The sequence below is a fragment of the Gopherus evgoodei genome, chromosome 9 (genome assembly GCF_007399415.2).
Source record: "Gopherus evgoodei ecotype Sinaloan lineage chromosome 9, rGopEvg1_v1.p, whole genome shotgun sequence".
In the NCBI taxonomy this organism is placed as follows: domain Eukaryota; kingdom Metazoa; phylum Chordata; order Testudines; family Testudinidae; genus Gopherus; species Gopherus evgoodei.
Window position 1 is genome coordinate 15,912,180 of NC_044330.1, and position 26,501 is coordinate 15,938,680.

At 39.6% G+C, this 26,501-nt stretch overlaps 1 protein-coding gene across 2 annotated transcripts in view; it reads right to left on the reverse strand.

Annotated features, from left to right (window-relative positions):
- FNDC3B (fibronectin type III domain containing 3B) overlaps positions 1-26,501 on the reverse strand; it is a 408,921-nt gene that overhangs the window by 306,461 nt on the left and 75,959 nt on the right. For both annotated transcript variants that reach the window (XM_030575639.1, XM_030575641.1), the window contains one exon: positions 19,355-19,430. In XM_030575639.1, coding sequence (XP_030431499.1) covers positions 19,355-19,430 — 76 coding nt within the window. The remainder of the gene's footprint in view (positions 1-19,354; positions 19,431-26,501) is intronic.

Here is a 26,501-nt window from a genome sequence, read left to right on the forward strand (position 1 = left end):
TTTAACCTTTCCCATTTTTCCTTATTCTTTTTTAAAATTAATTGTTAATTAAATAACTTGTATTTGCTTTACATTGTATGATGTAATTAGTGGGTCAGGGAGGTGCACAGTGCAAAGAGAGTACCCCAGTATGGGGACACCCTAGCCCCTGTCCTGGGTGACCACAGCAGGGTTGGGGGTTGACCCCCCCTAGGAATCCTGGGCCCAGCCTTGTTGGGTTACGAGGACTCTACCAGACAGGAGAGTGGAAGGGGAGTCCTCAAGGGTAGGGAGGCCTCTGGGTAAAGGAAGTGGGAGCAAGGACTCAGATCCTTTCGCTAGCCCACTTCACCGGGGCAGTGCAAAAGCCAGGAAAGTTCCCCACAATAGTGGGACCATTCTCCCGCTTACACAAGGGCTGTTGGTTTGTGCTTCAGTTGTTTGCTAAAATGCAGTAGTACTGGCAAAGCTATCCATTGGGTACAGCAAATCGGGGCAACCGCTCTGGGCCCCACACTTTGGGGGGCCCCGCAGGCTGTTGCACTTGGTCGACACGGTCAGTCCCAGAAGTGACGGGTCAGTCTCGGAAGTGATAGATTCGTCACTTCTGCTTCGGGCCGTGCACCACCCTAGAGACAGCCCTGAGTACTGGGCAAAGAATATGGAGTTTGGATTTTAAAATACTGACACCATTTATGGGAATGTAATGGAACTACATTTGGAGAATTCTTCACACTTGCACAGATTGCTATATAACATCAATATCTTCATTAATGATATGGAGGATGGCGTGGACTGCATCCTCCGCGAGTTTGCAAATGACACTAAACTGGGAGGAGTGATAGATATGCTGGAGGGTAGGGATAGGTTACAGAGGGACCTAGACAAATTAGAAGACTGAGCCAAAAGAAACCTGATGAGGTTCAACCAGGACAAGTGCAGAGTCCTCCACTTAGGACGGAAGAATCCCATGCACTGCTACAGACTAGGGACCAAATGGCTAGGCAGCAGTTCTGCAGAAAAGGACCTAGGGGTTACAGTGGACGAGAAGCTGGATATGATTCGACAGTGTGCCCTTGTTGCCAAGAAGGCAAACGGCATTTTGGGCTGTATAAGTAGGAGTATTGCCAGCAGATCGAGGGACATGACCATTCCCCTCTATTAGACATTGGTGAGGCCTCATCTGGAGTGCTGTGTTCAGTTTTGGGCCCCATACTACAAGAAGGATGTGGAAAAATTGGAAAGAGTCCAGCAGAGGGCAACAAAAATGATTAGGGGGCTGGAGCACATGACTTATGAGGAAAGGCTGAGGGAACTGGGATTGTTTAGTCTGCAAAAGAGAAGAATGAAGGGGGATTTGATAGCCGCTTTCAACTACCTGGAAGGGGGTTCCAAAGAGGATGGGTCTAGACTGTTCTCGGTGGTATCAAATGATAGAACAAGGAGTAATGGTCTCAAGTTGCAGTGGGGGAGGTTTAGGTTAGATATTAGGAAAAACTTTTTCACTCAGAGAGTGGTGAAGCACTGGAATGGGTTACCTATGGAGGTGGTGGAATCTCCTTCCTTAGAGGTTTTTATGGTCAGGCTTGACAAAACCCTGGCTGGGATGATTTAGTTGGGGACTGGTCCTACTTTGAGCAGGGGGTTGGACTAGATGACCTCCAGAGGTCCCTTCCAACCCTGATATTCTATGATTCTATGATAACAGTTCTAGTATTCCTGCAGAGCTGGATATGACGTTCCCATAGGGTCACACTGAAAATTCTTTATGAAGAATGTCTACACTACAAAGAAAAACCCACGGCATCAAGTCAACTAACCTGGGTTCACAGGTCTTGAGCTGTGAGGCTAAAATATAGTAGTGTAGACATTCTCACTAGGGCCGGAACCCAGGCTCTGAAATCTGGTGAGCTGGGAGGGTCTCAGAGCCCAGGCTCCAGCCCGAATCTGAATGTTTACTATTTTTAGCACTGCAGCCCAAGCCTCACGAGCCTTAGTGCCGTGGGCTTTTTACTGCCGTGTAGATATACTCTACGTTGTCTGAATATATAGCTTCCATTTTCAAAGACTTCTGCATTGTGTCTGCACACAGCAATTCCACACTTGCTGATCCAATAAGAAATATATGCTAGCAAGTGAGATAAGTAGGCACCAAGGCCCAGACCCTCAAGGGTATTTGAAATCAGTGGGAATTAGGCACTTAAATACTTTTGAAGATCTGGGCTGCAAATTCCAACTGCAAATGCTGCACGTTGACAGACTTAAGGATCTTTGAAAATAAAGCCTACACTGTATATTCTAATACTGGTCTTGAAAAGTAGATATCCATCTATGGGCTCGAGATAAATCCGTTTCCTCAGTGGTGGATTCTTACGAGATTTAAAAAAAATTCTTCAGTTCACCAAAGGAATTATGTTTGAACTGTTAAATTTAATGAAGTCCTTTTCTGTTTGATTGTGTGTTATTCTGCTATGAAGCAAAATGTCTTGTTTTTATATACTTCTAAACTCGAATCATCGGAGTTTGAGCCTTAATTTATTTCTCATCCTGTTGATGATTCATCCTTTGCCCCTCTCCTCCACATTATACTGAAGCTGCTCTGTTCTGCTCCTGTTGTGGGAGGCCACGTCAGCAGGAAACAGAGCTGGTTGCCAGGTCACATTCATGACTGTCTGGAGCAGTCAGCGTGCAGCACAGAGTCCATTTCTTCGGTTTTCAAAGGGCTCCGAGCCTGGAAAAAGACTCGCCTCTGAATATACATATCACTATATAAGCCCAGCGTTTCACAGCTACTGTATGTTTAAAGTTTCCATATTTCAAAAGTATTCCAAAAATATTTCCAGTTACACAGAGATTTTTATCTCTCCCTGGAGTATGTACTGTACAACATCCAAATTTAGGTATTTGGAAAGGACTAATATAAGCCAAATCAAACTTCATAGTTTTGTTTCTCTGATTTTTTTAAAGGCCCATCTCAAGAGGATTGCATCAAATAAAGAGTTACTAATTTACCATCCTTACATTAAAAGCAATTTAAAAAAGAGTCAATATACAATATTCAGTAAATTAAACTGATATACTGCAGGTGAGAGTTATAAAATATTAATTCCACAGACACACACAAATCCTTGGGGATTATTTCTCCATTGGAATTGCAGATTTAAGATGGAATGGAAGAGCAAACAGTTGATTCTCGCAGCACATGAAGCATCCTCCTGTTTACTTCTGATTTCTTGTACAACCTACACTTGGGTTTCATTCCAGCACACTGGTGTGTCTGATTAATGCTGCACTTTTTCATATAAACTTTCCTTCATAAAACTACAGTTTTACTCGGAACACCATGCAAGCACATTCCGAAGATGTCAGTTCCTTTGTTAAATGATGCTTTAAACTAAAAGGCAAAAAGTACAAAAACTCAGTACTATCCTTACATATCTGGAATAAAATTAGATTAGCAACTATGGAGAGAAGGATTTAGAGGAAGGAAGTTTCCAGATAAATTTACCTTCTAGGCAAATACCATTGGCAAAAAGGGGGAAGTCAAGCAAGCCAGGGCCACATTAAATACTTTTCATGTAAGCGTTCAAGGCAGTAAGATTGCTGTCTTGGGGCTGGCACCTTCGAGGTACATACGCTAAGAGTAATATCACAATGAGAGGGACATGACTGAAAAAGGAAAACATTTGGGGATTTAAAAATGCCAGAATGCTGAATTTACTAAGAGAATAAAGCAAATAAAGCAGAAGGATGGGTGGCAAGATCTCTGAGGGATGATATTGAGTCTGCAGAGAGAAGACACATAAATATTTTGGCTAACATAGCAGGACAGGAGTTAAGAACAATAAAGAATCATGTAATTGTTAGGAGTGACTACTGACCTTCACTGTAGTTTTTTTTTTCTGGAGAACATTTTTGCACATGATAAATCCAGGGCAAAAGATTGGTTAATAGGAGGGATTTTAATTAGCTGAACATTTGCTAATTGGATTAACAAGTATGTAACTGTAATATTCTAAGGAGGGTGAGTGCAAGCATGTTTTCTCCAGGCTAACTAAGCAACCTACACAGAGTATTCTGGGGCTAAAGCTTAGAAATGATATGCTGTATCCCCATATTTAGATTTGGAAGGACTCAGTTTTGAGGTGATTTGGGGGCAGCTGAGGGGCTATAATGTCCAAGTAAACTAAAAAAGTCTAAGAGTCACTAACCAAAATAAAGAGCCTACAAGTAACAGCTATACAGTGCGTTAACCAGCAATATATCATCACGAGCTGGAGACAGGACACCAGCATATCCTCAACACTGAGAGTATAATACAAACAAAGACTAACACTTTCTATTAACAAAAAGAACAAGGAGTACTTGTGGCACCTTAGAGACTAACAAATTTATTTGAGCATAAGCTTTCGTGGGCTAAAACCCACTTCATCATATGCATTGTTAGTCTCTAAGGTGCCACAAGTCCTCCTTGTTCTTTTTACTTTCTATTAACAGCACATTTCAGCCACAAGGTTGCCAGTGCAACTTACTGACTCTCCATATCAGCAAACAAGTAGGAAAAGTGACAAGGCAGACATCAGAACAAAATGCATAGGTGGACCATAGATTTTCAGGATGCAGACCCCCATACATGAGGCCTTACCCATCACTACCTATCCATGACACACATGCCTCTGGACACCTCCTGCCTGCAATATCTCCTGACAACTGTTGCTCCTCCACACCCAGTTGAGGCTCTGGTGGATCACTCCATCCCCATATATATCAGGAAACGAAGGAGTGAGTTGAAGGCAACTTACCTAGTAGGGTTGGTAAGTTAGGGAACTTGAACCTAACCAGGTGTCAGCATTGGATTCAGTTAGGAATTAAGCATGTCATTCTGGCTGGTGAGTTGTAAAGTGTATATATTGGTGCCTTTTTCTGTCTCATGGAAGTGCTGGACCCTCTGAAGCCCCCAAGAAGTAAGAGTACCCCATGGTGGAGGAATAAACAGTCCAGAAATGTAATGTATGATTAAAGATCAATTTCAATGGAACAAATATTGAGTGCATTGGTTGTTTCTGCTTCATCTGTTTCCTACGTATCTTCAATATGCTCTGATCAGTACATTACTTCATAACAAAAAAATATGATTTTATTACCCCCCCCCCACACACACACACACACACACACACAAGATTTTCAGAAGTGCTTGGTACCTGGTTTTCATAACAGCTCAACTTCCATTTAGGTACCTATATTAAGTACACAGATTTTCAGAAACACTCAGAACTTTGCAGAACCTATTGAGAAGAATAGATGCTGCAGGGTGCAGAGCACTTGAAAATCTGACCGCTTAGGAGTCTACATGGAAGCATTTTTGAAAATTTGGCCTAGAATATCTCTTTCTTCAAACTCTGCATACTGTTAACTAATTGACTGCTGCTGTGTATTCCAGGTAGGGTGACCAGATGTCCTGATTTTATAGGGACAGTCCAGATTTTGGGGCCTTTTTCTTATATAGGCTCCTATTACCCCCTACCTCCACCCTGATTTTTCACACTTGATGTCTGGTCACCCTAATTCCAGGTCCAGTATGTCTGGGTGCCATGTAGCTCCTGTGCTACTGAACATTCCAGGTACACTGCAGCAATCCACTGCCTTCAGTGGAATGTTAATGGACAATGGCCACACAGTAAGTACAGGGAAGTGCTTACAGGAGTTATATGCCCATTAATTTGATGGAATGCAGGTTAATCAAAGTTATAATTCTGGTTTTCTAGAAATCTTTTAAAGCAGTATGATTTCAGCATTGATATTTCATCTCACACAAAGTAAACTATACAAGTGCACAAGTGATCAATCTAGTAACCACGTGTGTACCTGCACAGCAATGGAAACACTTTCAGGAAATAGTACAGCTGTACATTCATTCCCAGAGTTCACTTGGAGAGAACTAGCTGTGCCTTAAAACATGCAACAGCTAGTTGGATTAGTATTCTTTTTATCCTGTTTTCCAAAACGCTCCACACATTTGCTCCACCCTACATTTCTGACCCTATATCCAGCAATTCCCCTGGCTGCTCCCTCCACTCCTCCAATCTTGATTTCCTCTCAGTCTCCACCCAGCAACAGTCCACAGTTATCAGCCAGTCACTCATTTGCTTGCACGATGTCCTATCTATTTTCAACTATTTCCTTCCCTCTGAGAAACTGAGTCACTTCCTCTCTTCCAATCTCACACACTACAACATTCTGTTCACTTTGGACTACGAGGGACACTAATGCCCAGGTCTCGGCTAGGAACACACACTTCTTTCCACATTACTACTGTAACTAGTCTGCAGGAAGAACAAGCAGACAAACACACTACTTGCTTTTCACTGTTTTCCCACAGTCCGTTTTCTGTTTACTCTGCTCCAGCTCCACTTGTCAAAAATCACATCAAACTGAGAATAAGCCTCTTAGCAACTTTTCCTCTTAATTTACAAGATTATACAAATATATTCAAGTAACATATTAGAAGAAAATTTGCAGAAAATTGATGACTTTTTTTTTAGAAGTCATTAATTTGAACCATGATTGGAAGTTTCAACATGCAACTTGCTTTCCTTTTAGAACCACAAGCTAAAAGATGCTGTTTAAATTCACACTCACTCTCTGTTTTACATGACAAGAAAAAACAAAGAGCCCTTTAGCACTTTGAAACTCTTTATTAACTGGAAAAAAATACCATTTCAGAGAAACAAGCAAACAGCAGCTTATGAGCATGTGCCCTTTTTCAGTTGTATTTTCATTCAATCCCATGTAAAGCCAGTAGTCAGAGTCAATGACAAACTATTGACAAATACTAGTCATTGTGGTTTCACAATTGATCAGAAATCCTAGATATTTATAATTTAGTCTTTATGGTTCAAAATGAGAAACCAATAGAGAGCCAACTGAGGCCTGATCTACTACAAAAATAATCAATCTCACATATGGTTGTGAACTTATATCATAACATGAATTTGTCTTGCCTGTAAGAACAGAATAAAACATGTTATAAGCAGATATATTTTAATCCGAGATTCCACCAGGTTTAAAGCACCGTCTCCCTCACCTGGATAGTACATTTTCTGATTAGGCAGAAAGTGACAGTTAGGTCACAAACATGTTTCACACACCACTTTTAAATGGTTTCCCAATTAGCATCTTGGCCAATATTACCTAAGTAAAATACACTCAGCAATTTGAATTCCTATCTCAAAAGTTGCTCTTATTCTTGCTATTACATTTCTCCCTCCCTTTCGCTCCTGCTCTATACTTCTTGTGAAACACTTTTCACTTGCCTAACTTTTGTGTGTGAACATTTACAATAGCAAACTTTCAGTCCAGCTTATTTGTGGCAGAAAATAAGCTTGGGTTTCATTTAGATTGACGGCAATATAAAAATAGGTTTAGCAATAACTGTGCTATTTTGTGATCACTGGTTAGAAAGTGTTACACCATCTATATCAGGGGTTTTGTACATATGTAATCTCAGCATGGAGATGACATGCAAAATTCAAGCTGTGCCAAAATAATCATTTCGTCCATATTATTCATACCATAGTGCAATATGCATGACAACTTGGCATTACTGGCTTCCAGAATGAAAAAGCAATGAACAGATGTTTAACTAGATGTCTCTAACCCCCCAAACTAATCCCCAGCCTTGGACTTTTTTAATAGGTTAAAATATGAGATTTTCTAATGCAATATCTAAGATCCAGCATGAGATATTAAAAATACTTGACTACAAAACATCAACCCGAGATCAGCCACTTGGGGTGGGAACATTTGTTTGGATAAAGTCAGAAAACACTCAGAGGTTCATTCAAAGCTCTAACCAAGCTTGAAATGATTTTGTTCTAAGATTCAAAAAGTAGAATTACTCTTTCATAGTCTAGGGTTTGTTTGTTTTTTCCCTTCTTTCTTCTGCTTAGTCTCAATTTCTGGGTTCACAACTAATGGATTTCAGAAAACTTATCCAAATGCATTTACGGGTTTTAAAGAAGATTATGAACAAAATGTATGTTTTATTTTAAAAAAATAAATAAAGCTGGCAGGGGGTAGGAGATGAAGAAGATTACAAAACCTATTCTGAAAAACGATTCTATGAAAAAAAAGTAATTAAATGAAAGCAAAATTGGTTTTGTTTTTATTATTTCCTTACAGTGTTAAAATCCAAACAAAAGCACTGAGATAGTGCACAAGAATAGAAAGTGAAACTGACCAATCTACTTTAATTTTACACACTGAGATCTATCACTGCTTTTAGTCACTTCAGAAACCCACTGGTCTGGCAGAAGTCTCATGAGGCTTTGTCCTCCTTAGGAAAAAGCCCTTTATGAACAATAACATATGTTTCTTACACAGACAACCAGCTCCTTTAGTCAGTGCAGAGTGCAACGGGATCATAACCCTAACTCTGCATTTCCATACTTTAACGTCTGTATTTCTTTAAAGTTTAGTCTCAATTCTGGAATTTCCTGCAGTTAGAACATCTGAGTTTGGAATAATTACATCATCTCTGTAATGTACTTTACCCTAAATTACTAATATGCATGCTCAACTTTAACTCCAGTTTAAAATAGTTTTGTCTGGGAACATCCTTGCTTCTCTTTTATTAAAATTTTCGTACATGAACACTGAACAAGAAACTCAAAGAGAATATTCCTATGGGATATTTTTAAGTGATCTGTAGTTATGTGTCAAACTTAAAAAGTCATCCAGTTGGCAAAGGTAGGCCCAGGAAAGGCTACCAGGAAGTAGCCTCTGAACTCAGGAGAGTGCTACAGATGTGGCTGGGACCGAATGCAAAGGGCACTCAAAGGCGTGATGGAGAGTTTCTTGTGTTCTTCCTTCTCCCTTGCAGAGCTGGTAACATACAGGTCCCAAGTGAATGTGTGAAAAGGAAACAAACAAAAACTTCCTAGGAAAGTCACATAGGCCCATAGGCCAACACTAAGAGATATGGATGTCTAAAGTCAGGCACCTAAATTTATATTTGAACAAGTGGCCTGATTTTTGGAGATGCTGAGCAAGTACAGATCTCAATGATTTCAGGGGGCTGGGGTAGGGAGAGGAGTTGCAGCATCAGTCAGCTTTTCCTTTACCTGTGGAGTTATTAAGGTATTCTGCAGGAAGTTATCGTTTGTTACCACTCTAGACAGGGCGTTAAAAGGTATACTCAAAGATTAGTCATCCAATGGTTTGTAACATACAAATAAAGGATGCCAATTATATTTCCATTATATAACACTTAATTCAGTCCAGATGATCCGCTTCATCTTCCAACAGGCACTCAAACTTCTACCAGTACCCAAAAGAGGCAAGAGAATAAGTTTCAGATTTGGTTAAAATCGGTCAGTGACAATATCTTATAGCCACTGAGTTTTTAATGACTCCTTTCTTTTCATTATTTTGTTTCCTTTTACTGTGTCCATCCAGATCATCTTACAAATCTCCCTTTTTTGCCTGTTTCTTTTTCTTTTGTTGCCCCCTTTTGCTTTGTAAAAATTGTTTATAATTTATAATCTTCATTTTCACTTCCAGTCCAGCACTTTAAAACCACCTTTTCTCTACTTCTATTCCATTTGTTTTATGTTTTTTTGTACCATAGAGTTGTTATTTTGATAAGTATTAATCATCATCTGGTGATGTCACTTGTTCTATCATGATTCTTCATTTTATTTGGATGTGTAAGAGTGGCAGAATTCTCCTGTTGCTCTGTCCTGTTAGCAGGCATTTGAATCCAGGTTAATCAGTGCTAACATCTGGGTGCAGGTGTCGGTCATCAGGCTTCACCCTGAATAGAAGGGAAGCAGGAACAGAACACTACACAAAGAAACGTGAGCGCACACACTAGGGTTTGGGAGAAACAGAGGACAGAGACAGGGTTGAGAAAGAAGGAACTCTAAAGACATTCAAGTCTACGGAGCAGGCAAAGATTGGAGTTCACATGAGATTATTTTGAATTTGCCATTTTGTTTAAAAAGGCAGATGTTAGAATAGGTTACAGAATGGTTTCAACCATTTCACAGCTCCAGAAGGTATTAAGTCGGGTAGAACATGCCCGATCTGCACATGAATGTACCAGGTAAACTTCCAGTTGTAACATCCCTCTTAATGCAAAGTTAATGAACATCATCAGCACAGAAGAACAATCAGCAGTGAAAGTATGAAATTGACATTTTGTGTAACTTCACCCATAGTTCACCATCAGTTCTAAGAGAGACTGAAAAATTCTGCTTTTGCTATGATAGGGTAACACGATGCACAACCACTGAATCCCATAAATATCTTGCTACATGTAATATATACCATGTTTATTCAGATATTTTGAATTCTAGGACAGCACTGGTATTTAAAATGTGTTTTCATTTAAAATATATCTGGGCCCTACATATTAAAATAGTCTAAATTTTTTAGGGAAAAAAACACAAAAGCCCAAACACTTACTGGACAAATTTAAAAGTTTCAATTACACAGCCGTCTCCATGTCTTTAACCAGTGATTTACTTCACGTACACACACACACAAATAGGATAAGATTTGAAACTGAACATCTTCTATCGGAGCTATATATCTTTAACAATCAGGTGATGAGTTCCCATTAAGGAAGGAAACTTCTCTGAGAAGCAAAGAGTGTCCAAACTTCTCCAAAAGTGGCACAAAAGTAAATTACTTTAAAGTCTGAGACATTCAAAGGAATATTTATGCTATTCAAACTGCTATAGCAAATGCTCGGAGAGTGCTATAAGCAATTTCTCAAACACCAGAGATATAAATGTATGTCTCCTCTTCTGTCATTTTAAAAATATTAACAGGTTTATTGAACAATTACACTTGGAATGTTTTAAGGCAGATATTCAAGATATTTAAATTCCACAAATATTTTTTCACAAAGTTTTTTTCTTCAATATTTTTAAAATGTCTTTAGATGCATTAATGTTTTTCTGTACTTGCCAATTTTTATTCATTTTTGTTTATACATTATGATGATCATGTTGTGCAGTAGGGACAAATGAGATGATAGACCCATGTATGATTAAAGATAGAATCAACAGGTCACAGGTTATCTTCAAAGCATTGCATAAGGAAAACTATCCCAGAATAGGATACCTGAGCTTAAATAGTGGATTCTAAAATCCTTAGAAAGCAATACAAAAATGTTTTTCATTTAAATAAGTCATTCTCTTTAACCAAAATTAGATACAGCTGCTGAATGGACATGTGACTCAATGTAAATAAAAGTGTTCAGATTTCCTGAATGGGAAACGGGGAAGTGGACTTTTCAGAGATTAGTTACATTAAATCAAAGTGTTATTGAAACAGCTCACCCAGTTAAAACTGATTAAGAATGATACAGCATATAACAGGCAGTGCTTTCTAATTTGCACATTGGTTAAATATGAATGCATTCCATTTACAAACATATCTTCATGCATTCCGTTTACAAACAGATCTTCACAGAGCATGTCATGTGACAGCTCAGAAAGCAGAAATAAACAGTTTCAATTCCACGCAGAACTATACAGTCATGAATTTAATTGACTGATACCTCTTTATTCCATGCAAAACATGGGGCCTTCACCACTGCCATTCATCGTGGCAGTCTCTTGCTGTGGTCTTAGGTTCTTCCCGTGTCACTTTAATGATTTTCAGTTCTGCTTCTGTTGTGCATTTCCAAGCTGTCCTTGGTCTACCTCATTGACTCTAGTCCTAGAAGTTCCAGTCCCGTGCCTGTCTTGTTATGTTGTTCTATTCTTTCCTCCTTGGGTATCCCAGCCATCTCCATTTTCGTTCCCTAATTTCCTGTCCTATCAGTTTCTGTTTCATCCTCCTTCAAACATGTTCATTTTTTATTTTTTCTGGCTATCTGATGTTGAGGATTTGTCTCCAGCAGCTGTTTATTAAAAAAAATTAGTTTATATAGTAGGGTCTTGATAAGTCTCCAAGAGGAATCACCATATACTAAGGCAGATTTTACAATGGTGTTAAATATTCAAAATTTAGTTCCAGGGGAAAGATTTCTGTTTCTTCAGCTCAACTTTAGGATTAAAAAAGTATGTCTGGTTCTCGCTATTTTAGCTTTAACAGCTTTATCTGTTCCTCCTGTTTTGCTTATGATGCTGCCAAGATATGAGAAGTGTCGGACCACTTCTATATCAATCCCAGAAAGTGTTATTGATATTTCTTGTTGCCTGTTGACTCTCATAGTTTTTGTTTGTTCAGTGTTGATTTTCAGCCCTATTAACCGTGCATTAGGGCAGAAGATCATTCGGTTTTGCTGCATATCTTTGTGAGAATGAGAGAGCAAGCTGATGCTGTCTGCAAAGTAGCTGCTGTGCAAAAGTCCATTGTATACTCCTTGGTTGTTCTGTGGTCTCATTACCCAAGCTATTACCAGTAGGAAAGATATGGGTGACATAAGACATCCTTGCTGACACCGGTAGTTAACCTGAATAGCTTAGTCAGTTCTCTACTGACTGGGCATGTCATATTTTCATAGAGGCTCTGAATGATATTCACAAATTTCTGGGGGATTCCACAGTGGCGTAGCAACTTCCATCAAACTGTTCTTTCCACTGTGTCAAAGGATTTTTGGAAATCTAGGACAATGACGTATAGTGATGACTGCCATTCGATTGACCAGCCTACGATGATATATAGGGTTACTATGTAGTCTACGCACTATTTCTCCTGCCCGAACCCTCACCGTCTTCTTGTAGCTTTAAATCTACTACTTTCTTTAGTATGTCTAGGATAAAGTGTGTAAGTATTTAATTATGGAAGGACAGCAACTGAACGCCAGTCTACTTTTTACACTGACTGAGGTTTCCTTTCTTTGGCAGCTTCACTATAATGCATGGGAAAATGGTCATAAAGTGGCTCCAAGAAAGTCACACCAATGTAATGGGTAATAATTTCTGCCCTCAAGATTGGAACCATATTCATCTTCAGAACCACAACCTACTTTGTGTTTTCCTGTCATTCATAATTTAAAACAAACCAAAAAAAGCACATCAAACAATATACAACAAAAGCCTCTTGGTGCTCTCTCAGTGGAGTAGGCTAGTATTTTGTAAATCTGGAGTGAAAAGATAATAAACAACTTTTAGAATATCTCATTTCAGAAAAGTTCACTGATATTTAATGACAATGCTCTAAGATTTGCCATTTCTCAAAATTTAAAATTATAGTTATATAATTATCTTAATGACAAATTCTACCATGAAATAGGCTCCCTCTGCCCCCCAAAATATTCTTTGAGGATGGAAAAACAATGTGATCAATAATTTTAGAATGCATCTGGTCAGCACTTTAACAAGAGGATCAGGCAGTTTAAACACTATAAACCATTATTCCATTTTAAGCCTCAGATTTCACACTTTAATTAATAAAACAATATTGCTGAGAGAAAAACATTCTTCCTACAATTTAAGATTTGATCATGGGAATGACATGGTCAAAGCCGAAATCAGGGACATTTCACATGGTCTTGTATTAAAGCATTGGATTTTACTTTCTAGTACTATACTTTTAAGAGTTGAGATCTTCCAAAGGAGGGATCAATGTATGTCAATCACACAGTTGAGGCTGCAGCAGCACCATAAATTGACCTTTTAATTCATGAAGAGAGTAACAGCGTGGAAGTGGCAGGGCATGAAATCTTTTAGTACTGATCAACAATTGTTTTCAATTTCAAGTTAGCCCACAACACAGTCAGGGAGCCAAGCGAGGCCAAAAGAAGAGAGGTCCGACACTGCCACCAAGTTTCAAAACTGAGGACTAGAAAAGCAAAAGGTAAAGAACAAGGTTCTCAACAAAAATATAATGAAAGTTCCAATCCAGTAAAATCTTTCTAATGGGATTACTTATGTGAGTTAGGATTAGTCACAGAAGGAAGGTGTTCCAAGATTAGGTTCAGAGAAAAAAAGAAAGGCAGAGAGAGTTGCCCCAGCTTTAAACATGCTTATGCACACATATCCAATCAGATTTAAAAAAAAAAACAAAAACCTTAAACAGACACTTTCCTGGATTTGTAAGTAAAGAGCCAGAAAAAGAAGACAATGTCATTTAAAAACAGCTCAAACATTACAGCAGTCACTGGCTTGTTGAATTGGTTCTGACACCACTGTTGTGCCATTGGTGCAGAGAAACTTAACATGGCAGGAGACAGGATGGCTCAGAAAATACAGATTTAGGTGTAGCTCATTGGTTCAAAACTAGCCAAATTCAGCAGTCATTGGTATCTGATTATTCCATGGCTTACTGTAAAAATAAAGCAGTGGGTTCAGTGGATCTCTTGGTGAAAATGTGTATATATTACATCAAAAACTACATCAGAATAGGCATCCTTGTCAGCAAATTCAGGAGCATCTCTATACTGAACACTCTCAGATCTAGCTCTGTGCTCCAGACCTGTCTCCTCTCCAAAATAAAATCTCTAATATCTTCTCATGAATGTCCAGTGTCAGTTTAAGCTCAGCAGGGCTAAAACAGAGCTCTTAATCTTCTCTCCCAAGCCCCCTCCCCCCACCTTCTTGATCAAAGTGGACAACAGCATCATTCCTTCTGCATAACATCTCTAAGATATGGTCTTTCCTACCCGTCCACACAGCTACTTTTCTCATCCAGGCTCCCATCATCTTGCATCCCAGTTATGAAAACATCCTTTTCTCTGGTCCTGACAACTGCCCACATCCACCCAGAATGTTGATGGAACGATCATTCCAATCACCTGTGGCTTTGACCAGGTCACCCCTCTTTGAATCAATCCCTTTACTAGTTCCTCTTTCTCTGTCACATCAAACGTAAGCTACTTGTTTTCACTTCCAAGGCCCTTCCGGTCAATCCCCCTTTCCCACCTATTATCCCTCTTTCACTACTGAAATATTGACTCCTACCTCCAATCATTCCACTATGTCAGCCTCCGTTGCTCACTTTTTACATTTTTGAAACAAGTACCTTTGTGCTTTCTCCCATGCTGCTGCTACTCACACTCAGGAGGTGCTCCCAATAAACATCTGCAAAGCTACCTCATTATCCTCTGTCAAATCCCTCCTCTGACGTGATGCTTACACAAAAATTGACAGGCTGCTGATGTACCACCACTTATCATCCTGATCATACTGTCTCATTGTTCCCATGTACTGTGTCTGTCTGTATCCAGCTGCTATCTCTTGTTTTCTACTAAGATTGTCAAACTCTTTGGGGGCAGGGATCATCCTCCCCCTCCCCCCTTTGTACAGTACCTCCCCCAGTGGTAATACCACTATGGTAATACCAAGACTACTTCTATGAATACTGATAGTTTAGATTTAGGAGCAGTATAAAGAGCAGCATATAAAGTTTTGTCATAAAAGGTTTATGTAACAGTATCTATACATAAATTTGTCCGCTTTTTTAGCATTTGCAGGGCAAAACTACCAATTACAATTTCCAAAACCATACCATATAAATATAGTAGTGATTTTCTAAACTTATTTTAAACACAAAATGCTGGTAAGTGTTAAGGGGCAACCAAGCACTATTAGCACAAATGCAACAGCAACAAATTACTAAAAATACTAAGAGGCTCCAAATGACATTCATTGTTAATGGGATGTCTGTATAACATTTTGAACAAGAAAAATGTAAAGCACTATACTGATAAAAAATGCGAAGTGCCAACCAGTATAAAGTGCTGTGTCCCAAATAAAAGGATTAGTCAGCTTTATTAGCCTGTTAATTCTCATGTAGGTCCTCCCCTTATCACACAGCATGTTGACCATTAATCTTAACAAGTGATTTTAGATTACTCTCATCAAACAAGCTGTAGATACAGTACTATCACTTGTATTACTAAACTAATTAATCTAAAGTGTGTTTCACATAAGAGAGATAAATAAGCACATCTGGAAATAAATCAATAGAAACTGCAGCACAGTGTTCAGCTTGACTTTCAAGATCAACAGGTTTTAATGAAAATTTTTAAACACACCACAGTCACAACTGGAATTGGCACAATTTGTCCTAATTTTATTTCTTATTTTTCGGTTATGGAAAAAGTGATGCAATCCATTGATTTTGACCTGCTCAAATTAGGAAAGCAAACCCTCAATTGGTGTAGCTCCGCTGACTAAAGCATCTATTCTAATTTACAGGAGCTGAGACTCTAGACCTACTTTTTCAGTTCAATTGTGCAAATTCAGTTAGCTCCCAGATCCTTTGTCTCTAGAGATCTGGAGGATCAATACCTAGTTTGAGGCACAAGCGAAGGTAGGTTTGGTGGTCCTACTCCAGTCTATTCATTCATATAACAAAATACGCCTACAAGTTGGCACAAGTAATTGGACTGGAATCCATACTGCAAATCAGGGTTGAATAGTGCTAGTACAGCTGTTTAGAGAAACTTTCACAATGCCTAGTTCAAATCATTAATTCCTTACTTCCATGAGCATTAACTTTAAGCAAACAAAAATACCCAGCCTCCAGATGATTGAATTAACATGGTTCACATATGTATGACTGATAACACTACATTTCCCAGACCACTTAAGCATCACAGGCAGTAATGTTTTTACAGGAGTGAACTCTGCCTGAATAATTTCTCTCATGAACACTATTAAACACAAACGTGCTCTTCTTCAACATCAAGCTTGAATATTTTCTTGACAAAACACTTTTATAGTGGCCATCGCAAGGAAAATCCCACTTGACATTTATCTTTAAATTTATATATGAATCTCAAAGAAACCTATGGTGTAGAAAAGCTGGAGTGTAGGACAGGAATTTGTTCAGAATCTATAATTTCTTTATAGGATCATTCTTCTAAATGCTAAAGCCATAGAGTTGGTTACATGATTTTGTAACAATCCACTTTAACTGATATAGATACTGAAATGGGTAGTCTTAGTTTGGCACATGGAGATAGAGACTGACCCCATTACCTGTACATATGTAGTGACATCAGCAACAAAAGATAGAGAGCCACTGGCTTAGAGATGCCAGCATTCTCCACAAAAAGAGTAGAACATGTTGAGGAAAATCTTGATCTGGCTTGGGAAAAGTTATTTGAAAACTGTCCTGTTTCTTTTATACTCTATCCTCCCCATTATGACCTCACTTGATCTTTTATGCAGTCAAAAAGCATTCTGTGCAGATTTGAAATCATCACTCCAGTACGGGACTCTCAGACGCCTACACAACAGTTAATATACTGCCTTATTATTTTGGGAGTCTACTGGATGATCAGTATACAGAGAATGCTAACAAACATCATGAGGAAATCAAAACATTTTAAAATGCATAAATGTATGCACCTATTGGTGAAAATGGCTATGAAGTATAATTGTTATGCTAGGTCTCTTACATGATCTAAACTATTTCCTTTTAAACTTGGAGGTAAAAATCAGTATGCTTTTCCTAGATAATTCCTATGCCCCAGAGAAAATGTATGTTGTTCTTAGTCATATTAGACAGAGTGTCAAGCTGGCTAGAAACCTCAACTTGTTTAGTACTTCATATAAGCTGTCTATAACAGCATGGTTTTCAGAATAATTAGAGAAGTCCCAAAATGACAATAAATATTAACAGACAAGGGAAATATATAAACTCAGTTGTAAGTTGGGCTTTATTGTATAATTCTGTAAAAATTACAATCTTCATAAGAAGATTTTGGTCTATTAATTTCAGTGTCTGCATAAATTACTTCATGCACCTCTAAATGAGCCGATGACAAATTGTTTAGAAACAATTTGGCTTCTATAGCATACTGTATAATTTCTGTGTTTCTCCTCCATTCTTTATCACCATAGGCCTGGCTAGAAATGAGTAACCGGACATGGGTGAGGCCTCATTTTTTGGAAGACTGGGTTAGCGTGGTAAATGGATCAGCAGGCTGCAAAAAGAAAGTTGGTAAGATAAGAGGGAAACACCCAGGGAACCAATCACAATAAACAGGATAACAATGGAGAAGATAAGCCTGGAAAGGAAGATGAGATAAAGAGTAAGTCATGCATGGCCAATGAGAGATTGGTTCCTATGAAGTGACCAAGACAATCCCCAAAAGCGTAATACAATGTAACATGTAAACATGTATAAAGGAAGAGGTTCGCTGTGTCACTTTGGATGTTTGGTATATATACCACTTATATCCACTTGAGTCTGATCAATTCAGCACAGCATTGCTGTATGCCAAACAAAGAAAACTGAATGACAAGTCAAGAGTTGAACTGAGTTCTTGGGCGAACTGAGTGGAAGTGGTCTCAGGGAAACGCCAACAATCACTAGAAACACTTGCATGTAAACAAAATCATTGTTTCTTAGACATTCATCCAGTCCTGTTGCTTATTCCCCACCTGATTCATAATCCCATTTTTGACATCAGGACTGGCGGCTATGGAAATTAAGATGTCACTGACTGAGAATCATGGCCTCAAGTGAGAAATAAGAGAGAAAAGCAAATTCACTCTTATTAAGCAAGGATCCTGCTTTCCTGTAAATATCACTAGTAAGATAGAATAGGAAAATACCATAAAAAAGAGGAAACTAATAAATATTTGGCTAACATGTAGATATTTGATTTCATCCGGAAGCAATACAAAGTAGATAGACTTTTGCATTCAAATATTTCTCCCTCGTGGAGAAGTCAAGCAAAAATTAATCATTCCAAAAGTTTAATTGACACGGCCAAGTTAAAAAAAAAATTCAGAAAACACAGAATTTCCTTACTTAGGTTAGATTCATTAATTTATTATCTTAGACGACAAAATATTTTAGTTTTAGTAATCTTACCTTCCTCAATATGGACCACATCACGGACTAATACATTTCTCTTTATTTTGATAGTTACTTTCTATACACTTTCACTTTCTGCTTCTTATGCACTACTATAAAACAGCGATGTCTGGGTTGCAAATACTTCAGAGGATTATGTATTATTATATCAATTAACGTAGATATGTCTATGACCTTAGGTTTTGCAAAAGCTTACTTTAAAAAGTGAAATGCTGGGGAGTCACTTTTTACCTAGTAACATCCATTAGAATTTGTAAAACTCCATGATTCATATTGAGGCACTGAATTAAAACCAGTGTTTCAATAAATCCTACAACATACACAGCTATCCTATACACAGCCTCTCACTCATACCAGTACACACCTTTGTGGCACAGCATTTCACACTCTTGTATGAGTTACAAATCCCTAATTTTTCACAAAATAAAGCCAAGTAAATCTGTAGACTCGTGTACTATATTTTACTTTTTTTTTCAAATTAAACAAAGGTAGATATAAAGAAAAACCATGACTAACCCACTGAACACATCAATTTAGGGATGCTCCATTATCAGAAGGCTATTTAGAAAAAAATATCTCTTACCTTGAATGCACTGAAGTGTTCCATCCTCAGCCCTTATTGTAAAGGTTTCACCTGGATTAACTTGAACCAAAATGACCTGCCAAAATAAAGACATTCATTTCAATCTGATGCTCAAATCTCATCAGGTATATTCGTTCCAAAAGTTTTCTTACCTAAAGTTATGCACTAGACAAGATGTAAAGAGTAAAGCAGGCTGGATTAGCCACAGCTTTGGGTACAAGCAGACTCCTGGAATTAGTACAGGATTTGAAGTTTGTCTAAATCACTACATTTATTCTGAAAACAACATTATTACCCAAAAGGGCTGGAATGTAAAGATGAAAGTTGGAATTTTAGGCCCCAGGCCTGCAAATACTTAAGCAAATGATTGTTTTATTGCATACAAGTAGTCCCACTGAAGTCACTGGGCCACAACTTGCTTAGAATTCAGCAGATGTGTCTTTTCAGGATTGGCACCCGAGAGTGGATACTGCAGGACAGACCTATTTTGTGACCTATTTTGGGTCATATGCCTTTTCCACAGGAGTAAGAACTGGATCTGACCTGGGATCCATCCAACATGATAAGACTTCTGGCCCTTTGTATTTGTTTTTATTGAAAAGCATCCAGGCATAATGGGAATGGGGGCAGTAAAGTACATTAGCAAACAATTTACACTATTAAGAATAAACAACAAGAATTTTAGAATGAAAGGCTCGGTCCCACTCCTGGTTTCCCATTGCTCAAGCCACCAGATAATGGGAATGCTACAGGATCTAGAAAAGTATCCTATGGTGTAATACTCACTGCCCCTCTCTACTAACTGTACAGAGAAATGGTTTCAGAATGTGCTCCATTTGCCTGTTTTACTCATTTCCAGACACAAATGTGGGAAAAAAGCTATTTTTATAGTGAGACTGTAAAAGAATGTTTACACTACATGACTTAGTAAGCAGCAATATCCTGATCACAACGTGAGGCTGTCTGTGTTTATTTTAGTCAGCCTCAAATAAGGGTTGTCCCTGATAGCACTCTGTGTGCAGAACACTCATTGACTTCAATGGAAGTTCCCTGCAGATCCGATCCTAAATCAATACAATTATTCATAGTGCTAGCATGGTTTTAAACTAATATACAGTTTGGAGTGTGTTTACTAACCATTGTGTGGAGTTTTGGTGTGCACAACCTCCACTGATATCAGTAAGACTCACATGGCTAAACCACAAGGTCATGTTTTGACAACTTACCCTTCAGGGTCACATTTCTTTAAAGACATGTTTTATTTGGAATAAGTTGATGTTTTACCACATACTATATATTAAATGTGTTACATACACAATACTTTATTTCAAACATAATGTCCAATAGCCACAGAGTTTGCTGTTATTGTAGTCACGTAAAGAGAAAGATTCTCGTTATCATTAAGCTAGAGATATTATCGGATATGAAAAATTAACTTCTGGATCCAAATTTTGATCACTCAAAATTCAGGATTACTTGGATTCAGAGTTTGGTTCAGCTTAGTATAGAAATTGAGATTCTGAACCCGCTCTTAGGTTCTGGGGTGTTTGGTCCCAGCATTTCAGCATCTGCAATACGGATGTTGATTAAAGGATACTAGCTCATGCTTTTTCAAATCTAACTTAAAGGTGTACAATAAAATAATTACTGAATATATGAGACTTCAAATTACAGTAATCCTACAGAAGCCCACTGTCATGGCTAATTTTTTTAACACAAATTATAAGTCAATTAAAGAAATGACAATACGTAAGCAGCACCAGCCCACAATATTCTGGCACCTGAGGCGGGGAGATCAAATGACGCCCCATGCCCCCTCGCTTGGGCCAAAACTTTGAAATGTCTCAGTTCTGCCTTCTTCCTGTTCTACTCCTCTCATGGTACTGCTCGGCTACTTACCCCAATAAAGGAGAATTAACAACTTTAAATGCCTTGCTCAAAAATTTTAAACACCACTTAACTTTCAAACGCCTGAACAGCAAATGTAACTTTTCTTGTCTGAATAGTAAACACTAGCATTTTTATCTGTTTGAATAATCAAAGTGGTGCTTTCCCTGCCTTCTTGGTTGCAAAGATTTGAACTGCTTCCTAAAGGTCCACAGCCTGGGCCAGCTCATGCTCTGCTGAGATGGTTGCAAGGCCAACCATCCTCTCCTGTGTCATTGTGGAGTGTAGATGTGTTTTTATTAACTTCAGCTTGCAGAAGCTGCATTCTCCACTGGCAACTGTTACAGGAAGTGTTAGAAGTATGCGCAGAGCAACAAAAGCATTTGGAAAGAGGGTGGTCATCTTATTCGTGCACATATATTCCAAAGCAGCCTTTGGAGTTGATCCTGCTGAAATGTATCTTGAAAGGGCTTTCATTTCATCACTTAAATCACTTGCATCAATATCGCGCATGTCATCATGTGTCACTGTCTCTAGTGCCCTGCATTGCTGGTGTAGGTCTTCTTCAGGTATAGTGAGGAGTTTTGGAATATCATACAACATCCCAAATATACTGATGTGTTCCTTGAGCTGCATGAAACGTTCTTCAACTTCTGCTACTTCCGTTGACTGCGTGTTCTCCTCAAGTGGGTTCAGGGAAGCAGCAGGAAACAGGAAGCTCCCTGAGAAGCTGGTGTTAATCAGTCCAGGCTCCTGGCGGTGCTAGAGAGGTACATAAGAGGCTCCTCCTCCTCTCTCTCCCTGCAGCTCCTGCTGTTTTCTGTTATTCCCTCTCATCTTTTCTCCTGCCTGCCTGTTATGTCTCTTGTGCCCTCCTTTCTCCAGCACAGCACTCCACCATCTCTGTGCATCTAGAGCAGAGAGAATACATCTGCACCAGCAGCAGGCACAATTTTCTACACTCTGGGTCCTGGTGGCATCCCCGCCCCCACCCCCAATAGTCTGGCACCTGAGGTGGCCACCTCAGTTCACCCCATAGTAAGGCCAGCCCTGTATGTGTGCCATTACTTTAGGTTGCAACAATCGTTGCCTCACAGAACATTAATTAAAATGGAGTTAAGCCAGTAGACACAAATAGGGTTGACAATGTTCTAATTTTAAAAACTCGACTCTCCAGCAGGAGTGCTGGAACCTCCCCTGCCCTGCCTCTTCCTCCTGGAAGCCATGTCCCTTCCCCCAAGGTCCCACCCCTTCCCTGAAGCCTGGCCCCTATTTGCTCCTCTTCCCCCTTCTCCCCCATTGCTCGCTGCTTTTCAGCTCTCCCCCATTCTTCCCCTCTGCCCGGGACAGGAGGGACTCGCTTGCAGAGCTGGGGCTGAGAGCTGCAGCCACCCAGCACCTCCCCCACCAACAGCAACTGGATTTTGGGTGTCCAGTCAGTAGATCTGACCAAACACTATCAGGTCCCCCTTTCGACTGGACTTTCTGGTCAAAAACCGGGAACCTGGCCACCCTAAACACAAGCCACAATAAATGGTTTGGAGGAGATAAAAATAAAGAGACAAAAGCCATTCCACCCACAACCTGTGCACAAGCAATGCTTTAAGACAGTTGCTTTTCTGCCTCTGAATAGAGGTGAATAATTCATAAGAGGGAGGTGCTTACTTTATTGCCAAAGAAATCATGCAGAGCAAACGGATGGGACTGGAGCGAGAAAACAGGAGCCTACACACAGGAGTGAAGCAAAGCAGCTGGCAAACGGTCTATCATCAAGACCATGTTACTACTTTTATGTATAGGGTTTTTAAACAGTTGTTTCCAGATAAGCTATATATCTGGCAATCTAACATGGTGATGGGTAGATTAAAGTTAATCAGGACCAGGAGCAACTGAATTTTTTGGGGGGGCCCTCGACAGACCCCCATTTCCACAAACACACACCCTGAATGAATCTGTCTCCCTCTTACCTCCATGTCTTTATCCTTCTCCCCAAGTGAGGCAGCCTACATAGACCGTGCCCACTCCAGCCAGTGGCTACCTGACCACAATCAGCTTACCTCTCTGCCTCTAACTCCTGTGTCTCAGCCTCTTTGGACTGTAAATCCTGATATTCCATAGAAACCTACATAAATCCATCCCTGACCATGCTGACTTACATTCTGCAATTAATCTTTTAACTCAGCAGAGTTATGTTGGTCCATAGACTTACTGGTGACTATTATTTAAGATGCAGGAGCCTTTGAGACAGTCACTTTTAAAATATGAATCATCTATCACTCAAAATGTCCACATTCTAATAATATGGGGTTTGTTTTTTTGGCCATTAACACATTTGGAAAATTGCTGCTTTTGATTTTAAATTTAAAAATACCAAACATTTAACATTAAAGCTGTATTCCCAACAGCCTCTCTAACCAATGACACAGTTAAATAAAGCAGCAATACCCTTTTCTTAGTATGCAGGTCCTCAGTCATCCAATAAACTGTGCTACTGGAGTAAAGGAAAGAAAATACCACACATTCATATTTCCCTTTACTGTTTATAGCAGCTGCTTATGGTCATATTATAGGAAAACATTCAGAACATGCTCTTTAGCAGTCACACAGTTACAAATTCACAATTGTACAGGAGACATTAGGTAGTTCAGAATGTCTAGGTGGACAGAGCCTAGTGATTGCCACCATGCTTCAGTGCGATTAATGACTGGATGAGAAGCTTTTCTGCATCCTGTTAAAATACATTTCAAGCTTTTACTTCCTGCAATATTCATTGTTTCTGAGTTGCTGTGGTAACTTGATTGTAATCTAGAAGTCCCCTCCCGGTATTAGCCAAGCTTCAACATCCTAATACTCAATCTCACTTAAATTCAAAATTCAACATCACCCGAGTTTTGCTAGTTCATTTGACACCAACAAGGTGCCATCAACAGAATATAGCTTATTGTCTGAACATGGGAGGGAGGCTGTTGCAGATTCATTGCCTTGGATGAGGGGAAAAGCTGATGACTCTCCCCTGACAACCGACACCAATGAGACAGCAACAGGCCCTGCATCATACAGTAGCAGTAGCATGAATCAGATACATTTTTGTATCATGCAAACGAACCCTTCATTCTGATGCAAAGCAGATAACAGTGTTAAAAGTTCTCTTATAAATACAGAATATGAAACACAGAATCTCTTTCCAGACCAAGTTTTTTTGGTATAGGACTCATTCACTCACTGAAATATTACTTTCCCTAACCTCCAAAGTGCGGACAGATACTTTCAACATACAGAGGGATAATCTGAGATGTCTTCTTTTTTTTTTTTTTTTTTTGTAGATTTTAAGAGATGTTTAAAAGAGAAGGCCATTAAGATGAAAACCAGAGGATTAAAATCATTATAATGGTTTCAAAGATGTACTGCTGAGGTGGCTATTTGTATGATGATCTATATGAACAAAATAAATATACACTTTATAACACTTTGAAAGACATCTGATGAAAAATAAATTAACATTACCAAAGATCTACATCAAAAGAAAATAAGAGCCAGAAGTACAAGAAAAGTCATTCAACATTGTAAGTTTTTTGAAACTTACAGAGATTTCTAGTAAAGTTTAACATGACTGGAAAGAATTAAAGAATTTCCTAGGACTGAATTATCCACAAAAGGTGTGAATCCAACATCTTTAATCTTAGGCCTTGTCTACACTGGCAAGTTTCTGAGCAGTAAAGCAGCTTTCTGCATTGTAACTCCCAAGCCACTTAGTGCGCAGAAATTGCGTAGTTGCAGTGCTGTAAAAAAACCACCCCGATGAGAGGCATATAGCTTTCTATGCCAGAGCTACAGCGCCACAGTCATGATGCACTCAGAGGCGGAAAAACAAGAATTGATGGAGTGGTGGGACAGCGAGAAGAGGGACCGAAAGGAGAATGTGGCGCGCCAGAACGAAGCCACAGAGCAGTTTCTAAATGTTATGGAGCGTCAAGCGGATACACTCCAGGTGCTAATAGCACTGCAAACCGAGCAGTTCTATGTCCACCCTCCCCTGCAGCCACTGCCGCAAAACTCTTTCCCAAGCACCCCCAGGACACCACCAGCACACTCTTATCAACCTCCTGACTCCACTCTGTACCCACAGCATTCCACTCTCCCCCTGTCACAGTCCAGCACTGTAGACTCCCAGTACCCACTCAACATCTGTCACTCTGCAGTTTAGCCCTGCTAAAGTATAGTAGCTGCTGAACTGTACTCCAAAGGAGAAGGTTGGATATGATACCTGGCCTTACACAAATCTTTAACTGTCCCAGGACCACCTCCTCCTGGGACCCTCCCTTCCCCAGCCCCTTCCGTGCTGATGTGTTTTTTTGTTTGTCACTCTCTCCTGGTTGTTGATTTTTAATAAAATAATTGTTTTGTTTGAAAGAAATCTTTATTCCATTAACTGAAAGCAAACGGAGCTCTTCAAAGCAACAGGGAATTTTCTTAACCCTTCATAGCGCATCATCTGCACCAATCACAATCCCCACCTAGCATTACAAGCACTGCACTCCTGAGCATAGCAACAAATATTAGTGGATTTCAGCTTCAAATTGCTGCCTCAAGGCATCCCTGATCCTTATGGCCCGGTGCTGCACCCCTCTAATAGCCCTGGTCTCTGGCTGTTCATATTCAGCCTCCAGGTGCTGAGCCTCAACGGTCCAGACCTGAGTGAAGCTTTCACCCTTCCCATCACAAATATTATGGAGCGTACAGCATGCGGCTATAAGCATAGGAATATTGTCACCAGCCAGGTCCAGCCTTCCACATAGGCAGTGCCAGCAGGCCTTTAAATTGCCAAAAGCACACCAAACAGTAATTCTGCACTTGCTCAGCCTGTTGCTGAACCGCTCCTTGCTGCTGTCAAGGTGCCCCGTGTGTGGTTTCAGAAGTGATGGCATTAAGGGGTAGGCAGGGTGATCTTCTGGTCTGGGAAAAAAGTCCCTGCTTGCAGGTTCCTGAAGCAGTGTTCCGAAAGATGCATGCATCATGTATCTTTCTGGACCAGCCTGCATTAATGTTAGTTACGTGCACGGTGATTCACAAGCACCGGGAGAACCATTGAGAAATACCCCTTACGATTAATGTATTTGTTGGCTAGGTGGTCTGGTGTCAGAATTGGAATGTGCGTGCCATCTACTGCCCCTCCACAGTTAGGAAAGCCCACTTGTGCAAAGCCATCCACAATGTCATGCACGTTACCCAGAGTCACGGTCGTTCAGAGCAGGATGTGATT